A 24,117-nucleotide genomic window follows, 5' to 3' on the forward strand; every position below is an offset into this window, starting at 1 on the left:
GGCGCATATTCATTCAGATACATGCAGCCTTCTGTCTTTGAAATCTTAAGATGATTTGAATTCAGTTTGGCTATTCGCATGGACCTGTAACCTTTAGTGTTAAAGGTCACAACTCAGCCTTGAAGCTGAGGAAATGCAGGGGAAGTTCATGCAAATCAAATAAATACAAGGTCCTTTGGAGGCCTTTTCTGTGAAACAACTTGTTTTAGTAACCTATTCTGGAGGTGAAGGGAGTGGATTAAGGTGCATGTTCTGGACTAGTAATGGTTTTTTAAAGTGAGTGGGAAGGTATCTAACTGCCACTTTTGCTGCCATAAAGGCTATAATTGCCACTTATAAATCTTTAGCTTTCCCAGAGGCAGACACCACTGCTGTACAATCAACTGTAAAACTCTGTGATATGAGGAACTTTGCTAAAAGGACTCCTCCACCACTAGAAACAGAAAATTAAGGGGTGAAATCCTGGCTCCGTTGAAGTCAACAGCAAAACTCCCATTTGGCTTCAGCCCAGCCACGATTTCACTTCATACATTTATATTTCTAGTTTCTATTTCAGCAAGGGAAATACACATACATTCGTACATCTATAAGATCAGTCTCGGACTATGTAGGTGCACACCATGGTGGTGGTTGGAAAGCCATCTTATTGCCGCACTCTCCCTAATTTCTTCAAGTTTGTGTCAGTGATGGGATGCAGGAAGTGAAAAGAACATGCACAAAATGCTGACAGTGGCAACCTAAGAAGCAAAATGAAAATGGCACCTTTCAGCAAGGCAGACTGTTTTCAAACCTAGTAACAACAGCTGATTCCTAAACAAGTTAAGAAACAAACACACCCAAGACGTGTGGCTTGAAGTCACAATAAAGGAGATATACAAATCATTATGTTCCTTATCTTACTAGTTCAAGGAACTATCTATTAGAGACCCATATAATATGATCATGAGGAAAATAGCTTTCACAGTAGCATTGATTTTACTCAATACCTTGTCTAGATCCAATCTGTAATTCCAGGGGTATATTTTGTTTCTGAGAATCATGACCAACAGTTGTTTAGAACATGACGTGAAAGGGAAATTGAATTCTGAATGTAATTCCCCAATTGTTTCAGTTTTCAAGCAGCCCCTTAATTTGGGATTACGCTTCAGCAACGATGTTTGAACATACAAATTCTATTGTCTCTGTAGGCTAATTATGATCCTACCTGTGGTGGTGTTTGGCAAGCAATCAGAATTTATTCAAGGGTACATTTGCCAGCTGTGCTTGGAAGATGCTTCCCAATAAGGCTCTGCTTTTTATGTTTTATTAATATTTATTGATGACTGAAGGCAGTTGTATGTTGATCTATCTGTCTAGGAGCGCTCAAATAAAATGCAACAAAAGGTTTTCATTTGGAAAAAAAAAAGAGAAATAGCTGACTATAGGCTTGTGCGTATTATGCAGTTGTTCATAGCATGTTAACTAGAGTGCAGTTGTGCACCAAAGTGGCTTTCACCATGCCTAGAATAACTACAAAATTCTGATGCAAATTATAACCAGGCACAGACAACTAAGGACCTGATCCACATCTTTAATTATGTTGTATGAGGAGTGCCATGTACTCTGCTAAGTCAACACTGGAACTAGAAATCTGAAGAGGAAAATATATATATATATATATATATATATATATATAAGCAGAGCTATTGTAACTCTTTGTTACATTCAGCATTCATGAGGAGTAAATGCAAATACGGGCATAACGCCATATTTCAGTGGCAGGGTGGGCAAGGTAATATCTTTTATTGGACCAATTTCTGTGCCACGGGGGCGAGAGAGAGAGACACCCACTTTGTGCAAAGAAATGCCTTGTCTGAGACCACTGGAAAAGACAAGGACAGGTCAGATACCTGTATTAACTCTCAAGCATATTTGAAGTCAGTGGGAAGCATGAACAATCTAAATCCGCATGGGCATTTTTAAGACAGTAAAAAAAATGTTTAAACGCTACTAATCACCTGTGCTAGGGCTTGTGAATAAATTCTAATACACCAGTAATAGATCGAACGGGCAGAAGTTCATAATTTTAAACTTTGTTTTATGGCAATGCAACACATTTGAGATGAATCTATCAGCAAACTGGAAAAGTCAATCAATTAGTTTTTAAAACAATATGTGCTTTGGGCCAAATTCCACTCGATTTTTACACGACACAACCCCATCACTGAGTTGCGCTGGTGTAACAAAAGGAAATATCTGGTCTCTCTCTCTCTCTCTTTTTTTTTGTTTTTTTTGTTTTTTTTTACTGAATTTGCTAAAATAAATACTTTCAACTTCCAAGCCAAACCCTCTCAACTTGTTGACATGTGTAATTAAGTGGCTAAGACAAGCAGGAGTTAGTTTATTCATGTAAGCTGAGATTGTCTCCATCAGGGGCCCAATCATTTATCAATTCCAAAGCAAGACTATGGAGACTATGCAAATCTGCTCCTTTAGCAGGATTACAATGCAATATTTATGGCAACAATGTAAAAATGTCCCTGCATTCGTGAGCTACAACTTCTAATTGTCATAAATACACTTAATGCTTTGCATGCTTCACTGCTAGCATCAGAAACTAATTTTGCCAGGCAGGTAAACAAGATTGTGGCTTCCAACAGACTTAATCATTTGAAGGGAACATTGTCCTTGAGCTGAGTTGCCATTTTCTGCCACAATTATAGTGGACTCGTGTGTGCTCGGAGAAGCTGTATAAACCACACGGATTGCCTGATTATAACCATTCAGATGTCAGACTATTCAGGGCTGAATTTTGATTGTGGCAGTTGGGATGCCATGATATTAAGAAGCATGTAATGGGAGTTGTTTGCTGAAATTCACCAGATGTTGGCATAGTTTGGAAAATGGGTTACTTCAGCATAGTTAAGCAACCTGAACTGTCTTAGCTTAGAACCTTTCAGTACTGGTTCCAACCCCAGGGAAGTAACCAGTGTCTAAGGGCAGATCATCTGGGAGCTAGCTAATTTCTTAAGTGCTGCCACTGGAGAGTGTTATGAGAGTCATAGCATGCAGCAAGTCCTGTTTCATCCAGCCTCTTTCCAGGTCCTCTTCTACTGAAGTGACCCAGCTGTTGGTCACTGACTCCTTTCTCTCCAAACTAGAGATGGGAAAGGACCCATATAAAGCCTAGTGTGGTTCACTGCAGGATAGCAAGCAAGCAGAATCGGACAGTCATTAACTGAATGGAACACTTGCTTGGAGATGAGGAAAGATAGAGTAGTAAAGGAGATAGGCGCCTAATTCGTTTTTGAAAATGCCCTTAGGCTACTGAGTCACTTAGTGCTACCAGTCTCTTAAAGACACCTTGGAGCCCGTTCAGAGAAGGAGGCAAGATTCATGTAGTGTGGGAGAGCAAAGGCGAGGTAGCTGTCCCTGGTACTGCAATGCAACCACCTCTGTTTAAGGGTGCATGTGACGCACACTATAGCAGTGGATATAGTGGAAATGCCTAAAATAAAATTTTGCCCAGACCTGGGTCAGAATTTTAAGTACAGAGTGAACCTTTCTAAAGCAGGTCTGTCAGGTCCTGCAACATCTGTGCTCAAGCAGAACCAGGGATGTTCCCGGACCGGAGAACCCCAATAGCCAGAAGTCCAGCAGCAGGGGCCTGACAATCAGGAGCCCTGCTGGGGTTGGGAACTCAGCTGGTCTGCCAGACCCAGTGTTGCCAGCCCAACCAGGGCCAGAGGAGAACAGGCCAGGTGGCCAGAAGCCAGAGTCAAGAACAGAGCTGGTCCAGTTGGGTGGCTGGTGACTGGGGCCAGGCACTGTGCTGGAGGGGCAGTGGCAAGGGGTCTGAAATTAATCTCCCCGGTCTGGTCCCCTGGTGTTGCCCTCATTTGTGAACAGTTAAGTACTGAGTGTGCTGGACCATGGTGGTCCAATCTAAATGCTGCTTACCCTCGGTAACATGACTATGCACTGCAGATGAAAAGTAAGATTCTTTGCAAGTATTTCTCTGCTTCATACCCATCTTGAATGAACAAATAGTTTGTAGGATTGGTAGTATTTGTGGTAGGCGTCACATAACAGCTGTTCATCAGCAGAGCAAACTGGGATGTATCCCCACCACCCAACATTATGCTAGCATATAATAGAGCCTCGGTTGCTAACACAGCTGCTGATCCCTCATAAGGGGAAGTATTTTGATGCCACCAACACAGATGTTTATCAAACTTAAGTAACAATTGTATATAGATTATACTGATATATCAAATTGTGGGGCAAGAAAGTATAAGATCATATTACTAAAGATACACAATCTACAGATGTGCGTTTTATTACTCAAAAACAGGTAAGATATGATATTTCTTAGCACTAAGTAGAGCTTGGAGTCCATTATGCAAACTCAATTTCTTGTTTGGTATTGTCATAGAACTTAGAGTTGCCAGTCAAGGGGCTCCCAGAGGCAAGGCTGACGCCAGGCACAAGTTAGAGCAGCTAGAGGACTCAGCTGGAGTGACATCCTAGGCTATTTTGGGGACCAGAATTCCTGGAGGGCCAAGCAGTCTGTCCACATCCACTCCTACCAATGTATCCTCTTTTTCCATTCATGAGCAGAATAAATGGTCAGTGTACCAAAGCATGGGTAGATGTGCACCACTGGTAGAAATGCACGCTGCCCACTGTGAGCTACTGCAGGTGCTCTGCTAATTAGCTGGGTGGCATTTAAATCTCTCCTGGGCTGTTACCCAAGTGCTCAGCTTGCAGGGAACACTGTAATACAGTGCACCACCCTTCCACCAGTTCAGGAATATGGAGGAACAGGAGCAGCTGATGCAGGACTGCTTAGGCTGGCATGAAGTAAATGGGATGGAGTATCCTGTGTGGATTATTTTGAGAACCCATCGGTCCCAGGTGATGGTGAGCCAGATAGGGTAAAAAGGGAGAAGCTGGCAGTGAAAACACTGACACATTGAGTAGTGTTGATGTAGGAGAGCTGTCGAACTCTAGACTGGTGAGTTGGTGGTTGTGACGTAGATGACTGTTCTTGCTGGCATCTGGGTTGTCTCTGCCTTCTACATTGTTCATAGGGTCATGGTTGTTGGTATGGTAAAGGGTGGAAATGTTGAGTGTAGTAATGTCCTGGTTTCTGGTTTTGTGACACGTCCGTACCCAATATGTTTAGAGTGGTATGGGAGTTCTTTGTGGTATGTACTGAAGAGCATGTGAGGTGTTTCTGGCCCACAAAGGGGATGTCCTTAATCATATTTTGCATGTCCTTAGGGAAACTGGAGAGACGGAGCCAGGAATCCTTGCACATCACGCATGCTGTTGCCAGTGAGCAAACTGCTGTGTCTGCAGAATCTAGTGACTCCTGAAGAGCCATTTTAGCAATGAGCAAGCCTTCTGCCAAATTGGCTTGAAACTGTTGTTTTTATTATTCGGGCAAGTTTTAAACAACAAAATTTAATGTTGCCAAACAAATTGTAAGTGTATTTTGCCAGGAGAGTAAAATAGTTGGCAATTTGAAATTGTAGGGGTGCTGACGAGTAGCACTTTCTTCCCAACTTGTCTAATCTCTTCCGGTCTTTGTATGGTGTGGACTGGTTTGTTTGCCCCTGTGGTTTATAGCCTCTACCCCCAGAAAATTAAGGACAGGATGAATGAATGAAAATTCTGCCCCTTTTGGTGGAATACAATGTTTTCTATCAGCTCTCTTAGTGATGGGTGGTATTGAGGCATGAGTTTGCCATATTTCTTTGGCAGGGTCCATGATGGTCTCTTTATAGGAAGGTCTACCTGGCTGGATGAGGCAGCATGTAAGATATTTGTAAGCTTATGTTGGAGCTTTGGTAGGTCTGCTAAGGATATTTGTAAAGAGTCAGCCGCCCTTTCAAAAAGTCCGGAAAGGACTTGAAATCATTCCCAGAAGTTGGTGGTGGGGACATTATCATCTCACCTAGTGATGCGGAGGAGATATGAGCAGGGAGGATACTGTCCTGCTTCAGTTCTTGTTCTTGTTCGTCTTTGGGTTCAGCGTGGGAGGAAGGTGATGGAGAGGCTGGTTGGGTGGGCGGTGGTGTGGCTGGCTCAGGAGATGGAATCTGTGGTCAATACTTAACCCAGGGGTCCCAGTTTGGCCATGTCCGTGGCATTGGTATCACAGGTGCCCAAGGATATGGTGGCCATTGTTGTATAGGTACCCATGGAAGCTGCAAGGGCTTCTTGGAAGAAGAGTGTCAAGGCATGTATGGTGCAGACTCAGGCTCTTCATCTTCACCAAATAAGTATGATGGGTACTGAAGTGGCTGCTGTGGTGACCACAACTGATGCTTTTCATAACAAGGTAGTTTCAGTATCAAAAAACAGTGTGCTGTGTACCAACATTAACGCTAAGTCTGAGAGGGTGGTTAGCAGTGGCAGTACTGTGAGGGTCAGTACTGGCTTGTGTGGTGCAGTCAGTACTGGAGTTTGAGAGGCCAACAGTCCTGGGGATCTCAACACAGCTGGTACCAAAAGTGCTTGAGCAGTCGGTACTGGTGATAATTCTCCTGTAGCAGCTTGTCGGCAGTCAGTACCAATTTCGTCAGTGCCAGAAGCAGAAGACTAACAGCATGCTGCTTTGACCATGCCCTGGAGGTAGGGGTAGGCTTGACTTTGGCTTTTTCCCCTCAGGTTATCCAAGTGCCTGACAGACCCGGTGCCTCAAGGTTTGGAGAGGACTGTGCTGTTGGTACCAAGGCTGACTTTTTTTTTTTTTTTGGAGAATGCTTTTTCGTAGGCTCTTCTCCAAGGGACAAGGTGGAAAGCCTATGTTTTGTCACCCGCTTTTGTTTTTTATGGTCCTTGGTCAGAGGTGGCTGCCAGTGATGTTTGTCTTGATGGGGACCTGGATTCAGGGTCTGACGCTGGTCTAAGGCACTTCTCCATGAGTATCAATTTCAGTTGCAGATCCCTGGCTTTTAAGGATCTTATCAAAAGTTTTTTGTAGTGGGCACCTTTTTGGGGTACGTGTGCCTCACCCAGGAAGCAGATGCATTGTGTATGGCCATCTGAGATGGGACTAGGCAGCCAAGCAGCATTTCAGCCTGAGGAGCCAGGAATAGTTGCTGGTTACAGGCACCAAGAGGTGCTGAGGGAAAAGAAAAATGTTTAATGAAGAAAAGTCAATGAGGGTACATGGGGGTAGGCTAAAAAGGATTTAGGGTAGGAAAAAACAAGGCTGAATGAAGTTGGACTCAGAACTGCTGAAGTTCCGGCCTAAGCCAAGGGTGGTAGAGAAGTAACTTGAGGGATGGTGGGTAGAATGTGATGGTTGATGATTGCTATAAGCATGAACTGGTGTACTACACATGTGCCATGGCTGGGTGGTACCAGTGCTGAAACATCTCCAATTGTAAGCCCAGGGCACCAAGACACCTTATGTAGAATACCCCCATCCTCAAAAGAGAAGTACTTCACACAATGCATGTCAACTTGTAGAATTCATTGCTGAGAGGTGTTTGAAGGCCAAAACCATAACAGAATTCTAAGAAGAGCTCACTGACTTCCTGAAGGGTAGACTCACCAATGGCTATGGTCAGGGATGGAACACTATGCTCTGAGTATCCCAAGCTTCTATTTGCCAGAAGTTGAGAGTGGACCTGGGCTGACTCATACAATGATAGCGTGTTCTGTTCATGCCCACCATGCATTGGTCACTGTCAGATGACCCAATATGGCTGTTCTTATGACTCCCCATCCAGTGCCCTGCCTACTAATTTCGTATAAGTGTGAGAATATAAGTCAGAATGTGGGAGATCTAGGAAGTGAGAGGCAATGTATTGACTTTCCTGCATTTCTTAGAAGCCAACACACTGATATACTGACTTGTTTCAAATGTATTGTTTCTGAATCAATAATTGTATTGATGAAACATCTGAAGAAGACATATTGTTAAGTGTCCTCCATTGTTCATCCATAAGTCACCACCAGCTCTGATTTTTTTTTTGTAGTTTCTCTACTCAAAACTGACCTATCCACCATCTATCAGGTATAGGATGATCTTTGGGAATACTGGGGTTTTTCCAGTTGGCATTTGACTAAGTGAAATTTTGATTTGACTTGCACCACAATCTAGCTCAGGTTCCAGCATGCCAGTATCTTAAAACATATGAAGAGATTTAGGCAGTGGTTGTACTAAATGCCAATGGCTAGATCAAGGACAGTGATGGGGGGACAAAGGGGACAGCTGCCCCAGAGCATGGCAATTTAAAAGGGCCCAGGCTGCTACTCTAAATCACTGCCAGAGCCCCATGTGGCACAGCCTGGGTGGCTTGAGAGCTGGGTATGGGAGGTAAGTCCCCCAGCCCAACACCTGTTGAACTTTGTCACCAGACCTCAGTAGATTGCAGTGTAGAACTAAAATCAAAGGAGTAGGCCAGATCTGGGTCCTCACATCCACCCCACATACACACTGTAAGGGCTTTATACCTGAATTTCCAGCAATAAGGGCCACTAGCTTTATTTAGAGAGCTGAGAAATCAAGTACAAAGGTCTCTTTTCACAGAGAAAGGAAATTTTTTTTTCCAAATGTCAAATTTCTTTCCATTCAACAGGTAAATGGTTGTACTGGAGAATATCTGGTTGAATTTTGTTTGAACCAAATTTAACAAAACATTTCAAAGACATTAATAGATTTTTGTGGCATACAAGTGAGCAAATAATTGCCCTTAAAACCATAACTGTTTTAAATCACCCCGTTTTATAGTGTCTGTGTGAACTGTGGCTAGCTCTTCATATAAGTATAACATGGCAATCACATTCAGCTTTAGAGTTAGGGATAAGTGATCATGTTTGCCTAAAAAAAGAAATTGCGTCATATCTGAATTTCTGTTGAGTTACAATAAAGAGGATTTCATATTTTATACCCCAGTTACTTTAATTGCTCTGCTCCTTTATGCTTCCTGCTTTCAGCTATGACAGGAAACAAAAATGCCCAAATCCATCCCCACCCCCCAAAAAAATTGTTCTCGCTATGGGCACAGTGTCAAATTTTTAAAGGATTCTAGGTGCCTAATGGAACACACAGGAATTTTCAGAATTGCATAACTCCCATTATATATTAGCTATGTTATTTGTTAGTAACTCTGTCACAATATGAAGCGTCTCTTGCATACCCAGAGTACTTCAATGGGCTTTAGGAGCCTAGAGGCTTTTGAAAATTCCACCAGTAATGTATCTGATGAAGTGGGTCTTTGCCCACAAAAGTTTATGCCCCAAAATATCTGTTAGTCTATAAGGTGCCACAAGACTTCTTGTTGTTCTCGAAGCTACAGACTAACATGGTGCTCAGCTCCAATGGGAATACACTGTATTATGATAGCTGTGCCTAACTAATAAATTAGGGGTGCGCTAGCAAGAGCTCTAAGGTTAATTAACCCATTGGCCCAGAAAGTAGGAAAGGCCCAGGAACGACGTGCTAGAGAACAGAGGGTGGGAGAAGCAGAGAGAGACGGGCTCCAAGCATCTGCCAAGACAGATCAGCCACCTCTTCTATCCTTGGTCTAAGAGGCTGAGGATGATGTGCTGTTGTAGGTAAGGTGAGGTGCTGCCCTGTTAAGGGGACTACACGTTTGTAAATAAATGGTAGTCCCTGAGTAGGCTGTGGGCACGGAGAAAGACTGGAGTGGCTGGCGAGCCGTGATGAAAAAAACATTTCTTAGGCAAAATGGAAGAGTACTTTAAGAGCCAAAAGACTGACCCAGGTTGGACAAAAGCACAAGTACAGTCACATTGCAAAGAGAAAGGATGCAGAACCCAACAATGACTGTGTATTTTCTGTGTATTTTCATGTGGGGGGGGGGTTTATTTGTGCATCCCTATAGTCTCATAATGTGATGAAAATTTCCCTTGTGTGAAACATCCTCATCTTCAGGGTATCCTTCTATGGACTTTTCCCCTTCACTGTGGAGTTAAAGTTCTTCTTTCTGTTTTATGACCAGCTCTTCTTCAGTCAGAGCCTCTTTGCTTTCCCCAGAAGGAGTCTTTAAAAAATAAAACACACCAGTGAGGTTCTGCGCCTTAGCACTCATAGAATCATAGAACACTAGGAACTGGAAGGGACCTCGAGAGGCCATATAGGCTAGCGCAGCTATCTCTCTGTGGCTACGTCTACACGTGAAGCCTACATCGAAGTAGCCTATTTCGATGAATAACGTCTACACATCCTCCAGGGCTGGCAACGTCGATGTTCAACATCGACGTTGCGCAGCACCACATCGAAATAGGCGCTGCGAGGGAACGTCTACACGCCAAAGTAGCACACATCGAAATAAGGGTGCCAGGCACAGCTGCAGACAGGGTCACAGGGCAGACTCAACAGCAAGCCGCTCCCTTAAAGGGCCCATCCCAGACACAGCTGCACTAAACAACACAAGATCCACAGAGCCGACAACTGGTTGCAGACCCTGTGCATGCAGCATGGATCCCCAGCTGCAGCAGCAGCAGCCAGAAGCCCTGGGCTAAGGGCTGCTGCCCACGGTGACCAAAGAGCCCCGCAGGGGCTGGAGAGAGAGCATCTCTCAACCCCTCAGCTGATGGCTGCCATGGCGGACCCCGCAATTTCGAAGTTGCGGGAAGCGCAACGACTACACGTTCCCTACTTCGATGTTGAACGTCGAAGTAGGGCGCTATTCCCATCCCCTCATGGGGTTAGCGGCTTCGACGTCTCGCCGCCTAACGTCGATGTTAACTTCGAAATAGCGCCCAACACGTGTAGCCGTGACGGGCGCTATTTCGAAGTTAGTGCCGCTACTTTGAAGTAGCGTGCATGTGTAGACACGGCTTGTTACTGGTGAACTAATGCTAACTGTTCCACCTCGAGCCATGGAAACAGAATTGCTTTAGTATTTGTTCTTGGAAAAATTTTTAAAAGTATCATAGCAACATTAAGGCCGTGTCTACACTAGCCCCAAACTTTGAAATGGCCATGCAAATGGCCATTTCGAAGTTTACTAATGAAGCGCTGAAATGCATATTCAGCGCTTCATGAGCATGTGGGTGGCCACGGCACTTCAAAATTGACGCGCCTCGCCTCCGTGCGGCTCGTCCCGACGGGGCTCTTTTTCGAAAGGACCCCGCCTACTTCGAAGTCCCCTTATTCCCATGAGCAGATGGGAATAAGGGGACTTCAAAGTAGGCGGGGTCCTTTCGAAAAGGAGCCCCGTCGGGACGAGCCATGCGGCGGCGAGGCATGTCAATTTTGAAGTGCCGTGGCCACCCACATGCTCATGAAGCGCTGAATATGCATTTCAGCGCTTCATTAGTAAACTTCGAAATGGCCATTTGCGTGGCCATTTCGAAGTTTGGGGCTAGTGTAGACGTAGCCGAAATGATTTTTATCTTTTCACAGCTGAATAAGGTCAAAGTTAGTGTAATGGTTACCACAAAAATGTGATCATGTACACACGCGTCAGCTCATGATCAAAGCTTAGAAGCCCTTTGTGTGAAACTCTAATAAGCTCTTGAAAAACCAGCCATTTTCACTGTCGGCCTTTCTTAAACTAGGTTTTGGGGCGCCTCTGGAGGGTGTGAGGTTACTATAAGGGAGATGCAAACTGTCAACCTCCATTACAACCTCTGCTTTGCCTTTGGCATTTATAACGGTGTTATAAATTAAAAACACTTTTAAATATATTTGAGATGGAGGAGGATCATACTCATATGTTCGCTGTGTGAAAAGGATCAGAAGAATGAAAGCTTGAGAACCACTATACTATGTAATTTCTGGGCAAGTCAGAAAGTCCTGTAGAGAAAATGCTCCGTCTTTTCTGTTGCAAACTCAAAAGAACTGCCCTGTGCTTTTGCAGTGTGTAACTGCCCCAGCAAAAGGACAAAAAGAATCAATGCAATGGAGTGATTAACACTTTGCAAAAGACCTATGTATCCTGCAATATTATGCTGAAAGTTGTGGCTGTCATTCAGTAAGGCTAGCAAAAATAAACTGGTGAACTAATGAAAACAAAAAAACAGTCCAGAAGCACTTTAAAGACCTAACAAAATAATTTATTAGGTGATGAGCTTTCATGGGACAGACCCACTTCTTCAGACCATAGCCAGACCAGAACAGACTCAATATTTAAGGCACAGAGAACCAAAAGTAGTAATCAGTGTTGACAAATCAGGAAAATTATTATCAAGGTGAGCAAATCAGAGAGCAGATGGGCAGAAGGAGGGTGTGCGTGTCAAGAATTAGATAAAGCAATGTATGTGAAAGAGCCCTTATAATGACACAGATAATTGCCATCCTGGTTCAAACCATGTGTTAATGTCGAATTTGAATATAAAAGAGAGTTCAACATTCGACACGTTAACGTGTGGTTTGAACCAGGATGGCAATTATCTGTGTCATTATAAGGACTCTCTTACATACTTTGCTTTATCTAATTCTAGACTTCCCCCGCCTCCTTCTGCCCCCTGCTCTGTGATTTGCCCACCTTGATAACAATTTTTCTGATTTGTCAACCTTGATTACTATTTTTGGTTCTCTGTGCCTTAAATATTGAGTCTGTTCCGATATAGCTATGATCTGAAGAAGTGAGTCTGTCCCACAAGAGCTCATCACGTAATGAATTATTTTGTTAGTCTTTAATGTGCTGCTGGACTGCTTTTTTGTATTGATAGCATATAGACTAGCGCGGCTATCTCTCTGTTACTGGTGAACTAATGCTAACTGTTCCGCCTCGAGCCACGCAAAACACACTTCAGAGAGTAAAGGAATGTGACTCCTATCCCTCCTTCAAAGATCTGATAGGAGAACATTCACCACAGCTGCAGGCTCCCCCTCCCCCATGTGTAGAGCAGGGGAGGAAGCTCTGCTTCCCAAAACAGCTATATAGTCATGTATCCACCTGTAAGGCTCGAGAATGAGCCTGCAAGATGGGTGAATCACATTCCTCTGTATTTCTCCATCCACCATTTCTGTGCTTCCCTACATCTGTAAAAGGAAAATTGCATCTGCAGTACATTCTGGGTGCCTGCCTTTTCACTCCTTTCAGCAGTCTAGGCCTTGGATTCCAGTGAAAGGACAATTATGCACTAGTAAATCATTGCGGCTACGTCTACACGTGAAGCGTACATCGAAATAGCTTATTTCGATGTAGCAACATCGAAATAGTCTATTTTGATGAATAACGTCTACACGTCCTCCAGGGCTGGCAACATCGACGTTCAACATCGACATTGCGCAGCGCCACATCGAAATAGGCACTGCGAGGGAACGTCTACACGCCACAGTAGCACACATCGAAATAAGGGTGCCAGGCACAGCTGCAGACAGGGTCACAGGGTGGACTCAACAGCAAGCCGCTCCCTTAAAGGGCCCCTCCCAGACACAGTTGCACTAAACAACACAAGATACACAGAGCCGACAACTGGTTGCAGACCCTGTGCCTGCAGCATGGATCCTCAGCTGCTGCAGCAGCAGCCAGAAGCCCTGGGCTAAGGGCTGCTGCCCACGGTGACCATAGAGCCCCGCAGGGGCTGGAGAGAGAGCGTCTCTCAACCCCTCAGCTGATGGCTGCCATGGCGGACCCCGCTATTTCGAAGTTGTGGGACGCGCAACGACTACACAGTCCCTACTTCGACGTTGAACGTCGAAGTAGGGTGCTATTCCTATCCCCTCATGGGGTTAGCGGCTTCGACGTCTCACCGCTTAACGTCGATGTTAACATCGAAATAGCGCCCAACACTTGTAGCCATGACGGGCGCTATTTCGAAGTTGGTGCCACTACTTCGAAGTAGCGTGCACGTGTAGACACGGCTCGCATGTCCTTTTGCAGCAGAAGTTTAGCTGAGAGGACTCTAGCCTCAATTTTTCTAAGCATTTCTGTCTATAGCTTAAGCCTCAGGTTGTTTAAGTTACATTCTTTGTCATTAACTCTGTCATAGTGGCATATTTCCATGTATTTCATTGAGTCAATGTCGAGCGTCTTTTGCCTGCCCAGTGTGCATTGCAGCCCCTGAAGTCCAGCCCCATGGGAGAGGTGGAGTCAAGAGCACCAAAACTGGTGGTTGGAGATCCAGGGAATAGACCAATTCAGATTGCAAAAAGGAGGTAAACATTGCAGTCACTACTGCCACAGTGCTTGGAAAGGAGAGAAGTCTTGCTGGACTTAAAAGGAGTGGCTAAAATGGGAGCTAGAGGTGAACCCTTTCAATCTTCCTCAGTCTAAACCAATTTTGTCTGAGGCTTTGGTTTGTAACATGCAAACAGTGCAAGTGGAATTTTCTTTTGAAGGTGGCACCTGCTTCCTCCCACCCAGTGCATGAAGACATTAGTTTCTTGCCTCAGGGACCATTACATGAGCACCAGGAAATGAAGATGCATATGTTATATATCCCGGTGTGACTGAATGGAGGATTAAATTCTTTACCTTTTCTGTTGCTTCTGCTTTTGGCTTGCTTTGTTTTTCTAAGAATTCAGCAAAAGCCTCAAGGGTGTATTCCCCATCATATACCACAGCCTGAAAAGGAAAGATGGATAAAGAAAATCTCTACGTATGAAATGCCTGAAATCAGACCCCAGTATGCAGGGATTTCAGAGGGCAGGTCTACACAACAGTGGAAGGCTGAATTGAGGTACGCAACCCCAGCTATGTTAATTACATAGCTGGAGTCGATGTATCTTAACTTGGGCTTCTATGCCAACTCCACTAAGGGAGTTCGACAGGACTGCATGCTCCTAAGGGGAGGCAGGGGTATGGGGGGTGGTGCAGGTGCCCCATAAGTTTGATTTAGTGTATCTCTACTAGAAGCGCTAATCAAATGCTGAAAGATCAACTGTGGCAGGGCCAATCTTCCTGTAGTGAAGATATGCCCTGAAATATGCAGGCTTAGTTGACTCTGGACTCTTGTATTTGGTTTAGAAAACCATGTGTAAGAGACTCAGCAAACTAAGGCTAATCAGATCTTTATGAATAGGGTAGGAGATACAGATACAAATACCTGGGAGGAGAAAGGAAGGAATTGTACTCAAATGGCATAAGTCCTATATCTTAATACTAAGGTTGGATCCTGGTAACTATTGGCAGTTCATGTGTATAATTAAGTAGATGGATGCCATTTTGTGGAATAGAGACCATAAAGAGTATGGGTGAGTTTTTCAAAGCTGCCTAAGGGATTTTAATTGGTATTGGACATCCAAAATCATGAGGTAGCTTTGAAATCCTCCACCTACAATGATTTAAATTAGAACAGAACAGAAGTGTCAATTTTCCTATACTTAAAAGCCATGGAGATACGTTCTGTCTTACACTTGAGTGCATTGATGAATCTTTGTTTAGGGAGTTTGGAAGAAGGACCATTTCACACTGAAAGCTTTAATTTCTCTAAATCTCTGTGAATACAGCACTTCTAGAGACTTTTTCAAAACCTGCTGTGTGGGAGCTTAAGGAAGATTGTGAATATAAGGTAAGGTTGTATCTTCTTACCACAAAAGTGTCCACTTTTGATCTGAGCAAATTTAAACATCCACCGACAGTGTAAACTGGCCTAGCTGCACTGAGGTAAATGGAACTGAGCTGATTTACACCAGGGAAGGATCTACACTGTTTGAATTCAAAATACTGTGTGCAAAATTCCTCCATTCCCTGGTGATTTCAGTAGATTCGCATATTGTATTCGTTCTGTGCATTAAAATACTTTGAATATGACAAGAAAATGTGCAGGTGCTTTAAGCTATTTTTTTAAGTGCTTGTGTTAAGTTTTTTTTGTTTGAACACAACTATTTTGACTCCTTTGGAGAAGATAAACATTCTCCAAAAATTCCTGAGCTTGTGTGATCTCTGAAGTAATCAATGATAGCTAAAGCAGCAGGGTCTCAGAGGTTTTCAAAATAAGATTAAATTGTCCCCTTAAAATGTTCTTGGTGTTTGCAAGCAGGAGAATTTTCAACTTCTCTCAGAGCATTCGGCTGTTAAGAGGATATAAATGCGTATGCCTCACTTACTGTGAAGAAACAAAAACAAATGTCAGCCTTAAACACCATCTGAAAAATTGGTAATGTATAATTTATTTGTACATGGCAAACAGGAAGTCAGTCCATTTCCGCAAAAGTGCATGGTAGCCCGAGTCACCCCTGAGGATGTCAGCAGAGGAAATATCTCAATTTTCCTTCCTCTCTGATTTAAATGTATGATGGAGACAGTTGCAAGGTTGGCTACATTGGTTCAACTCTCTATATTTGCCGGGGCGGGAGCTAATAGTTTTCTGATTCAGTATGATAGCTGATTGCTTTTGACAATAAAGTGTCCTCTTCATGTCACTGGTCACTAATAGCTTTGTTAGAAGAAACAGGCCTTTATTAAGGCCAACACTTTAAAAAAAAAAAAAAACAAATAAAAAACATACCCCTGAGTAGGCACTTCTGAAAATCAGACCATTTACATAGGTGTCTAAAGTGGGGAGCAAGGGATGTAAGATCACAGCCGTCAGCCACTCTCTAGTTATTCCTTTACCATGTGTCTACTATCTAGTGAAGAAGGGCTTTCAAAAACTGGGGGGGTCCCTTTTGGAAGGTCTCATCTGCACGGGCAGCACATGATTCGAAAAGCTGCACTTTCAAATCGCCACGGCCCCCATTATGCTAATGAGGCGCTGCATATTCATTGCAGCACCTCATTAGCATATTTTGAACCCGCTCATTAACGTGCCCCTTTTGAAAGGTAGGGGCTCATGTAGACCCAGCCTTAGAGACATAGATAGGCTCCTAAGCCTATGTTTTCACAGCAGCCCAGATTGGTGCTCTGAGATCAATCCACTGGTGTTTGATTTAGCAGGTCCAGTTAAGAGCTGCCAAATCAACCACATCATTCTGCAATCGATCCCCACCCCACTTACAGGCAAAAAAGGTCAGGGAAGTCATGGGCAGAGTTTCCCCCTTCAACCTCCCATAGTGTAGACCCCCAGTAACGCAACCTAAGGTACATCAACTCCAACTATGCTATTAATGTAACTGAAGTAGTGTAGCTTAGGCTGACTCTTGTTCACAAGCCAAATCCTGCCTGCATTAAAATCAATGGGAAATTTGCCAGGGATGTCAGTGAAAGCAGACTCTGGTCTTAAATGGCCAAAATCTAAAGGCACATTTGAATGAGGGACAGCTGATGCCTCAGGAAAAAAATGTGGGTGTTCCATAAAACCACCTTCATATTGTGAAACAGAAAGTGCCCAATTGCACATCAGTCAGCTGAATAGGGCTACGATGAAGCATATGCTAATGTTTTGTTTCCTGTTGGCTGTATCACAACTCTTTCAGGACAGCCTGTGAGAGATTGCAGTGATTGGAATTCATGACCTATCCTAATTCTAGAAAACAAGAACCCACTACTTCTTCCATTGATGTCAACAGCAAAACTCCCACTGATTTCATGAGAGCAAGATCTTGCACCCAGGTGCATAGGAGGTTGGGTATTTGTCTTGGGGGGAGGGAATCTTATCTCTGGAGTTTTACCCTCCCTGCCCCAGGCTTTTCTCATGTGAGATTAAAGTTGTCATCATCAACAGCCAAGGGCTCAGAGCCTGTTGGTGACTGATTCCTCTTTCACTATTTCCTTCCATCTTTCCCTGTCCAGTGTAGAGTGGCTTAATCTCTGTAGACTAGCTCTGCACCAATCTACTATACCATCTGCCCATTTTCTGTGGGGTCTGCCTCTCCTGTTCAAACCATCCATTATATCAAATGCCAGGGTCGTTTGTCGTTCATTCTGCAAATATGCCTAAATAGCTGTAACTTGCGTTGTATAACCCTCTGCAGTAGGGTCTCTTTCGGCTGTATCTTCCTGTATAATTCCTTGGTGGTGACCTTCTGCATCCATCCTATTCTCAGGATCTTTCTATAACAACTCCTCTCAAATGTCAATATTCTTCACTTCAAATCTTTCGTTATCATCCATGTCTCACATCCATACAACATGTTGCTGAATAAACACATTTTCAAGACACTCCACTTCTTTTCTGAGTTAATCACTTTGCTTTTCTAGATCTCATCCATTGCCTTCACACTCGCTCTTGCTTTCGCTATTCTAATCTCTATTTCCTTCTTAGAGTCGAGATCATACATTATGTATGTGAACGTCTCTATGTTCTCTAGTTCAATCCCATCTATGTTGATCTTCCTTCCTATTTCCTTATTTCCAAATACCTTTGTTTTATCGTTGTTCATAATCAGTCCATACCACTCCCCTTCCTCATTTGGCACCTGCACCGTTCTTGATAGCTTCTCCTCATCTTCCTCAATAACTATATCATCCGCGAACCTCAAGTTGTTAATTTTTATCCCATGCACAGATATCCCTTCTACCTCTTCCTTGATTTTTGTCCATCACTCTCTCTGGATGTGTGATGAGGATACTCAGTGATATTGGATCTCCTTGTCTCATCCCTCTACTCTTTCTAAACCAGCTTCCCAGATTTCCACATGTTCTCTCCGCTGCCTTCGCGTTGTCATTTATATCGTTCAACAACCATATCTGTCTGCTATCCACTCCGTATGACTCCAACACTGCCAAAGCCATTTTCTGATCTATGCTCTCAAATGCCTTCTGGAAAATCGACAAAGCAAGTGTAGATGTTCTTGCTCTTTTGTCGAGCCTTCTCCACTATCAATCTTAGTGCCAATATCTGCTGTATTGTACTTCCATCTTTCCTGAACCCCTCTTGCTCATCTGCTAGATGTTCTTCTATCTGTGATCTTAGTCTCTCTATCAGTATCATCATCAGCTCCTTGCCTAGATTACTCATTAGGAAAATCATTCTATAGTTCTTGCACTCCAATGCACTTCCTTTCTTGTGTATTGTCCATTCCTTAGGTGCCTTTGCTGCTTTCCGTGCCATAATACGTAGTCCGTATATTTCCTGAATCATACTTTCTCCGCCATATTTAATCATCCCTCCTCTGATCTTATCATTTCCAGGGCTCCAGCTGTTCTTTAGTCATTTCACTGCTGTTTCTACTTCCTCCTTCGAAATATTGGTCTTGCTCTTGATGCTCAGCAGTGATATCTTTCAGTTCTTTGATCAGTCTGTCTGAGATACTCGGGTCCAACTACATTTTGTATAGATCAGTGCAATATCTCATCCACTGCAGCACAATCTTCTCCTTGTTCATAAGCTCTTCTTCGTTCTCATCTTTAATTACCATCTACTTTGGCTGCGACATCCTATTAATATTCCTAATCATTTTATTTACCTCCCTGGTCTTATGTTCACTGTAATACCTCTATATACCTTCACACTGCTCCTCTAACCATTTCACCTTATCCTTTCTCGCTGCTTTCCTTACCTCATTGCATTTCACCCTATATTGCTGTTCTGCCTCCTCGGAAACATCCCTTTTGATCTTCAATGCTCTCTTTTTTTTTTTTTTTGGACCAACTCCCGTGTCTCCTGCATAATCCACTTCTTACTGATCTCCTCCTCCAGAACAGTCTGCTCAATTGCCCCTTCTATCACTATGACTATCCCTTACATTCTCTTATGATAGTCTTTCTCTGTGCCTGCATTCCTAATCTTCTGTTCGAGCGCTGCTCTGTATGCATCCCCTATTTCTTCTTCTCCTAGCCTCTGCATGTCTCTTCTTTTGTTATTTTTAGCTGTGTCTTACACTTTCTCTGAGTTTCACCTTGATGCTTGTGATCACTAGAGTGTGGTCCAAGTCTATATCCGCTCCTTGGAAAGTTTGGCACTGCTATACTGATGTTACCCATCTTCTTCAGATTAAAGTGACATACAGAATGTTACCACTATCTCCACCCAGCATAGAGCTCTTCCTAGCTTTAGTTCTTTAACAGTGAAAGATTTTGGTGGACACAGATACAGACACACCAAACCTCTGACATCAACTAAATCCGGAGTTGGCCATTGCATGAAGTATTGTCCTGTTCATTGAGTGATCCATCCCATTGCTCATTCCCAGCTTCTGACAAACAGAGGCTAGGGACACCATTCCCATCCATCCTAGTGTAACCTATATACCTAGCTGTGGCTCACTGTCCCATGTAGTGGCACCTGGACCACTTACACAGAGAAGGAATGAGGCTCCTCCACTGAACTCCAGAGGTTCCAGGTTCAAGTGTGCCTGTTGGCAGTTGTACATTGCTAATTGCCATTGATGGACTATGGTCCATGCATTTATCTAGTTCTTTTTTGAACCGCCTTAAAGTCCTGGTATTCACAACATCCTCTGGCACTCCTTGGGTTAGGGTTGAAGAAGGGCATGGTGTGAAGAAATACTTCCTTTTCTTGGTTTTAAACCTGCTGTCTATTTCATTTGGTGGCCCCCACAGTGTTCCCTCTATTTTTTTTCTATCTAGGGGCATAATACATTTTGCTTTGTACACTGAGGCATGTGGGGATATGCACCACCAATAGAAACACAAGCTGGTGGCTGTGGGTGCTCTGCTAATCATCAGGGCGGCACCTGAATCTCTCTGAAGTGGCCACCCAAGACCTCACCTGACAGGGAACGCTGGTGGCCCCTCGTTCTTGTGTTATGGGAACAAATAAATAACTTTTACTTTCTCCATACCAGTCATGATGATTTTATAGACTCTGGGCATTAAACTCCAGCCTAAGGCAGGACTACGTCAGAAGAGCATGTAAGGTTTTTGGGAGCAGGGCACATCCTGGTATTGCACACCTACAGTGCCTAGCACAAGGAGACCCTCACCTCAAGTGGGGTCTCAGAACGCTACCACAATACATAAATTATTAGTAATAAAATTCCGCCACAGCCTGGTGTGTCAACTTTTCATTATTTTGTAGAAAACAAAATGCCATTAATATTCTCTTAAGACTGTGGAGCGGAAAACTGCTGAGAGAGAGGGTGGTAGAGGGCCTACATTAAGGCCAGACCCAGGAGGATGTGCAGAGCTGCTGTTTGGTTCATTAGAAATTGTGTATGCACACCCCAGGGAAGAATCTCTCCCTAAGAGATTAAATGAGGACAAGTACAAATGTCTTAGAATTTAATTTACCTGTGTGGGGAATGAGGAGAAAAATGAACAGCTGAGTAATGTTTTAATTATCACAGTATCATAGGATTGAATTTCTTTGATCCAGAGCCGGGGTTTTCTCTTCAATTAAATTATCCATGTGGCTGAAGGATTATGACAATGTGGTTAATATATTTCCCTGTCTTCTGTCCTGTTTTTGCAGCAATACTTTTAGAGCATTCTGCAGCATGCTGGTACATTACAGAGCATAGTCTAGAGATAATCAGCAATAACAACACCTCTTAGGTTTGTATTAGGAGGCACTTAAACTTGCTGCTGCTCTGGTTTGTGATATTGTCAGAGCTGTCTGGAAAAAAATTTTTGAATGCTTAGAGAACGTGGCCTCTAAGACAGTATAAACCTGTGTTCATAAGCCAATCTGCTATACAAATAATTCAAACTGGTATCCTCAACAAAGAACTGGAATGAATAACTCCTGAATATTGTGTATGTTTGTGTGTGTTGTGTTATATGAGAGTTATACTAAGTGTTCCCTGCAGCATACACTCTTAGAGGCTAACATGGGGCCTTGACTGTAGGACATTTGAAAAGGTTAGGGTTGTGCATACACCCCTCCCCACCACACACACACACCAAACTGCCCAGTGGAACCTGGAAGAACACTGGCTTTGACTCAGCTCACCAGAGACCGCAGGGGTCCACAACCTGCTTGAGGTGGAGCTCTGAAATTTGATCTTTTGACTTCTATATATTGTCCCAGTGCGGGTGATGCTTTTTAAAGTCACTAATAGTCCTGCTTACAACAGTTTTATTAATAAATAAAGATGCAGAACTTTACCATTTAGGTGGTGGTTGGTAGCATTAGCTGATTTTTTTTGTTAACCACAAATGGCATGGCTTTGATCAAACTCCCGGCTGCATGGGGAAGAAAGGGCTGGGCTGAGCTCCTGCCTTGTATGTGGATGAAAATTGGCTCGCATGATGCTCTTGGCACCCATGCCAGGGGTTGCTGATCTCTGGGCTATGACTTCATCGATTTCTTCAGTCCAGGTCTGTTATAATTTAGTAGGGGGTCATACCTGATACCGGTGAGTGAGGACTGTAGGCAAATATTTTGCCTTTCAAACTCAGATTGGCGGCAGAAGTGAGTACATGTTGCTCCAGAGGAAATATGACTGAGGATCAACATTTTTTTCCTCACTTTCACAGAGCCCTTCTCACGTGCTCACTCATTCTGACACACAATCATTCAAAGCTTCTCACCTGGGTGTTGGATCTCGCAGGAAAGAATCTAAAGAATGGATAACGGTCTAGCATAACTAACTGGATATCATTTGCTGTGAAGTCTATTTTAGCAATTATTATATTTTTGTGGTTTTCATGTTTCTTGCCCAGCTCGTCCCAAATTGGTAAGAGTTTCCTGCAATTGTGGCACCAAGGTGCATCTGTAATTTGAAAAACAAAAATAGATGTTCAAACAGGAAGCCTATGAACTACTCCACTGAAGTCACAGGAATACAGAAGGTTTAAGTGCCAGAGCTAAACCAGGCATTTCCCACCTATAGAAACAGTGGGGCAAATCAGGAAGTGCAGTGAAGTCAGAAGGAGTTTGTCAAAGTGAGAAATGAGCAAACTCTGAGTAAACACCCTAAGCCCACCAAATTCTTTTTTCCTGGTACCCTTTTTGTGGTGGCAGGAAGCCTTGCAGCTCAGGTAGGCCACAGCACCTCCATCCTTGTTGCGTAACAATGCTTTACCATCCTCAATTTAGGAGAGAGACAGGTGACCAAATATCCTGATTTCAGCAGAGCCAACAGCCACCGCAGGTCTGAGGCAAGGTGGGAAGGTGGGTCCTGGCTCTGTGCCAGAAAGGGGCAGGGACAAGGGCAGAAGGGGCAGGACCTAAGGTAGTCAGCACTGCCCTACCCTTCACAACCACGTGGAACAGCACTGCTGCTGCACTATGTCAAAAGGGTCCAGGAGTCCAGCTGCCACTGCTGCCAAAATAGCAGTGATGGCCCCATTGAAAGGCTGGGCCCTGCCCCAATTGCCCCCATCAGTGGGCCTGCCTATGTTGTTGAGACAGTCCTGATGCTGGGGGATTTAACTTACATAGGACCCTGTTATGCCCTCACCCCACCCTCTTGCGGTTTCACACTTGCTATCTGATCACCCTAGATTACAGCCATAAAACAAATATACATCTGCTTCATATGACTGGCCCTTTTCTCTCTAATATGCAAACCAAAACTTCAAGAGGGAAATCCTGGCCCCAGTGAAGTCAATGGGAGTTTTATTATTGGCTTCAGTGTGCTTGGGATTTTATCCCAGAAATGTTCATATTCCAGAACCAAATTTTCAGGCTGGGTACCCCTCTTCTTAAGATTTGAGGAGGGGAGAGGGATCAATGTGAGCTCTGGGAATGGCAGATGCTGCTCTGAATCTGTGGAATCAGGCATCAAATCGTTGGAGAAATGGCTTTCTCATGAGCTTCCCATTTCTGCATCAATCAGGCCAAAGGTATCATCGTTTTGGATCTTGGTTGCACCCAACAAGTGAACCAGCAAGTTAAAATATTACAAAAATAGAAAGGAGGGAAGCTGCCTTTTCTGAGCCTTGTGAGATCAACAGATGGTTCACTGATGGGGCAAAACCTTGCTTGAATGCATTTGCATAGCGCAAACCTGGTGATCATGATAGAGAATTAAACCCTTCATAATAAAAATAAACACAGAAAGACCTAGCAGCTTCTCAGATGACTTCACTAGAGACAATTCCATGCTTGACCAAGGTCTTCAACTCAAATAAACCTTTCATCAGTTTAACAATTCAGTCTTTGTTGCAAAGTATCTCTTGAAACAGTGAAATGTCAGGCACACAAAAATGATATGGAAAGGCAGTGTTTCAGGGCGAGGGGCTGCAGTTCTTTGTATATTTGTCTCGCTTTCAAACTAATGTGGTGTGCATAAATCAGGGAGAACTGTGTGGAAAGAAGTTTCATGTATCAGCTAAAAGTCCCAACAGTCCTTTCTGAACAATCCAAAGGATATGGAAAGATAGCAGAGCAGGGAATTTTCTATGACTCTTGACTTGATACCGTGCAAAAACTAGGCTCTGGAAGAATGTCTGAAATTTTAAAGGA

At 43.6% G+C, this 24,117-nt stretch overlaps 1 protein-coding gene across 2 annotated transcripts in view; it reads right to left on the bottom strand.

The window, feature by feature from the left end:
* Window positions 1–4,287: 4,287 nt before the first annotated feature.
* PDILT (protein disulfide isomerase like, testis expressed) overlaps window positions 4,288–24,117 on the bottom strand; it is a 50,858-nt gene continuing 31,028 nt past the window's right edge. The window contains exons 8-10 of one of the 2 annotated variants that reach the window (XM_075011060.1): window positions 22,239–22,420; window positions 14,397–14,486; window positions 4,288–10,007 (exon numbers count right to left, since the gene is read on the bottom strand). In XM_075011060.1, the coding sequence (XP_074867161.1) occupies window positions 9,936–10,007; window positions 14,397–14,486; window positions 22,239–22,420 (344 nt within the window). In that variant the 3' untranslated portion in view covers window positions 4,288–9,935. The remainder of the gene's footprint in view (window positions 10,008–14,396; window positions 14,487–22,238; window positions 22,421–24,117) is intronic. The other variant, XM_075011059.1, reaches the window with a different exon arrangement.

The sequence above is a fragment of the Carettochelys insculpta genome, chromosome 16, assembly GCF_033958435.1.
Source record: "Carettochelys insculpta isolate YL-2023 chromosome 16, ASM3395843v1, whole genome shotgun sequence".
Taxonomy (NCBI): domain Eukaryota; kingdom Metazoa; phylum Chordata; order Testudines; family Carettochelyidae; genus Carettochelys; species Carettochelys insculpta.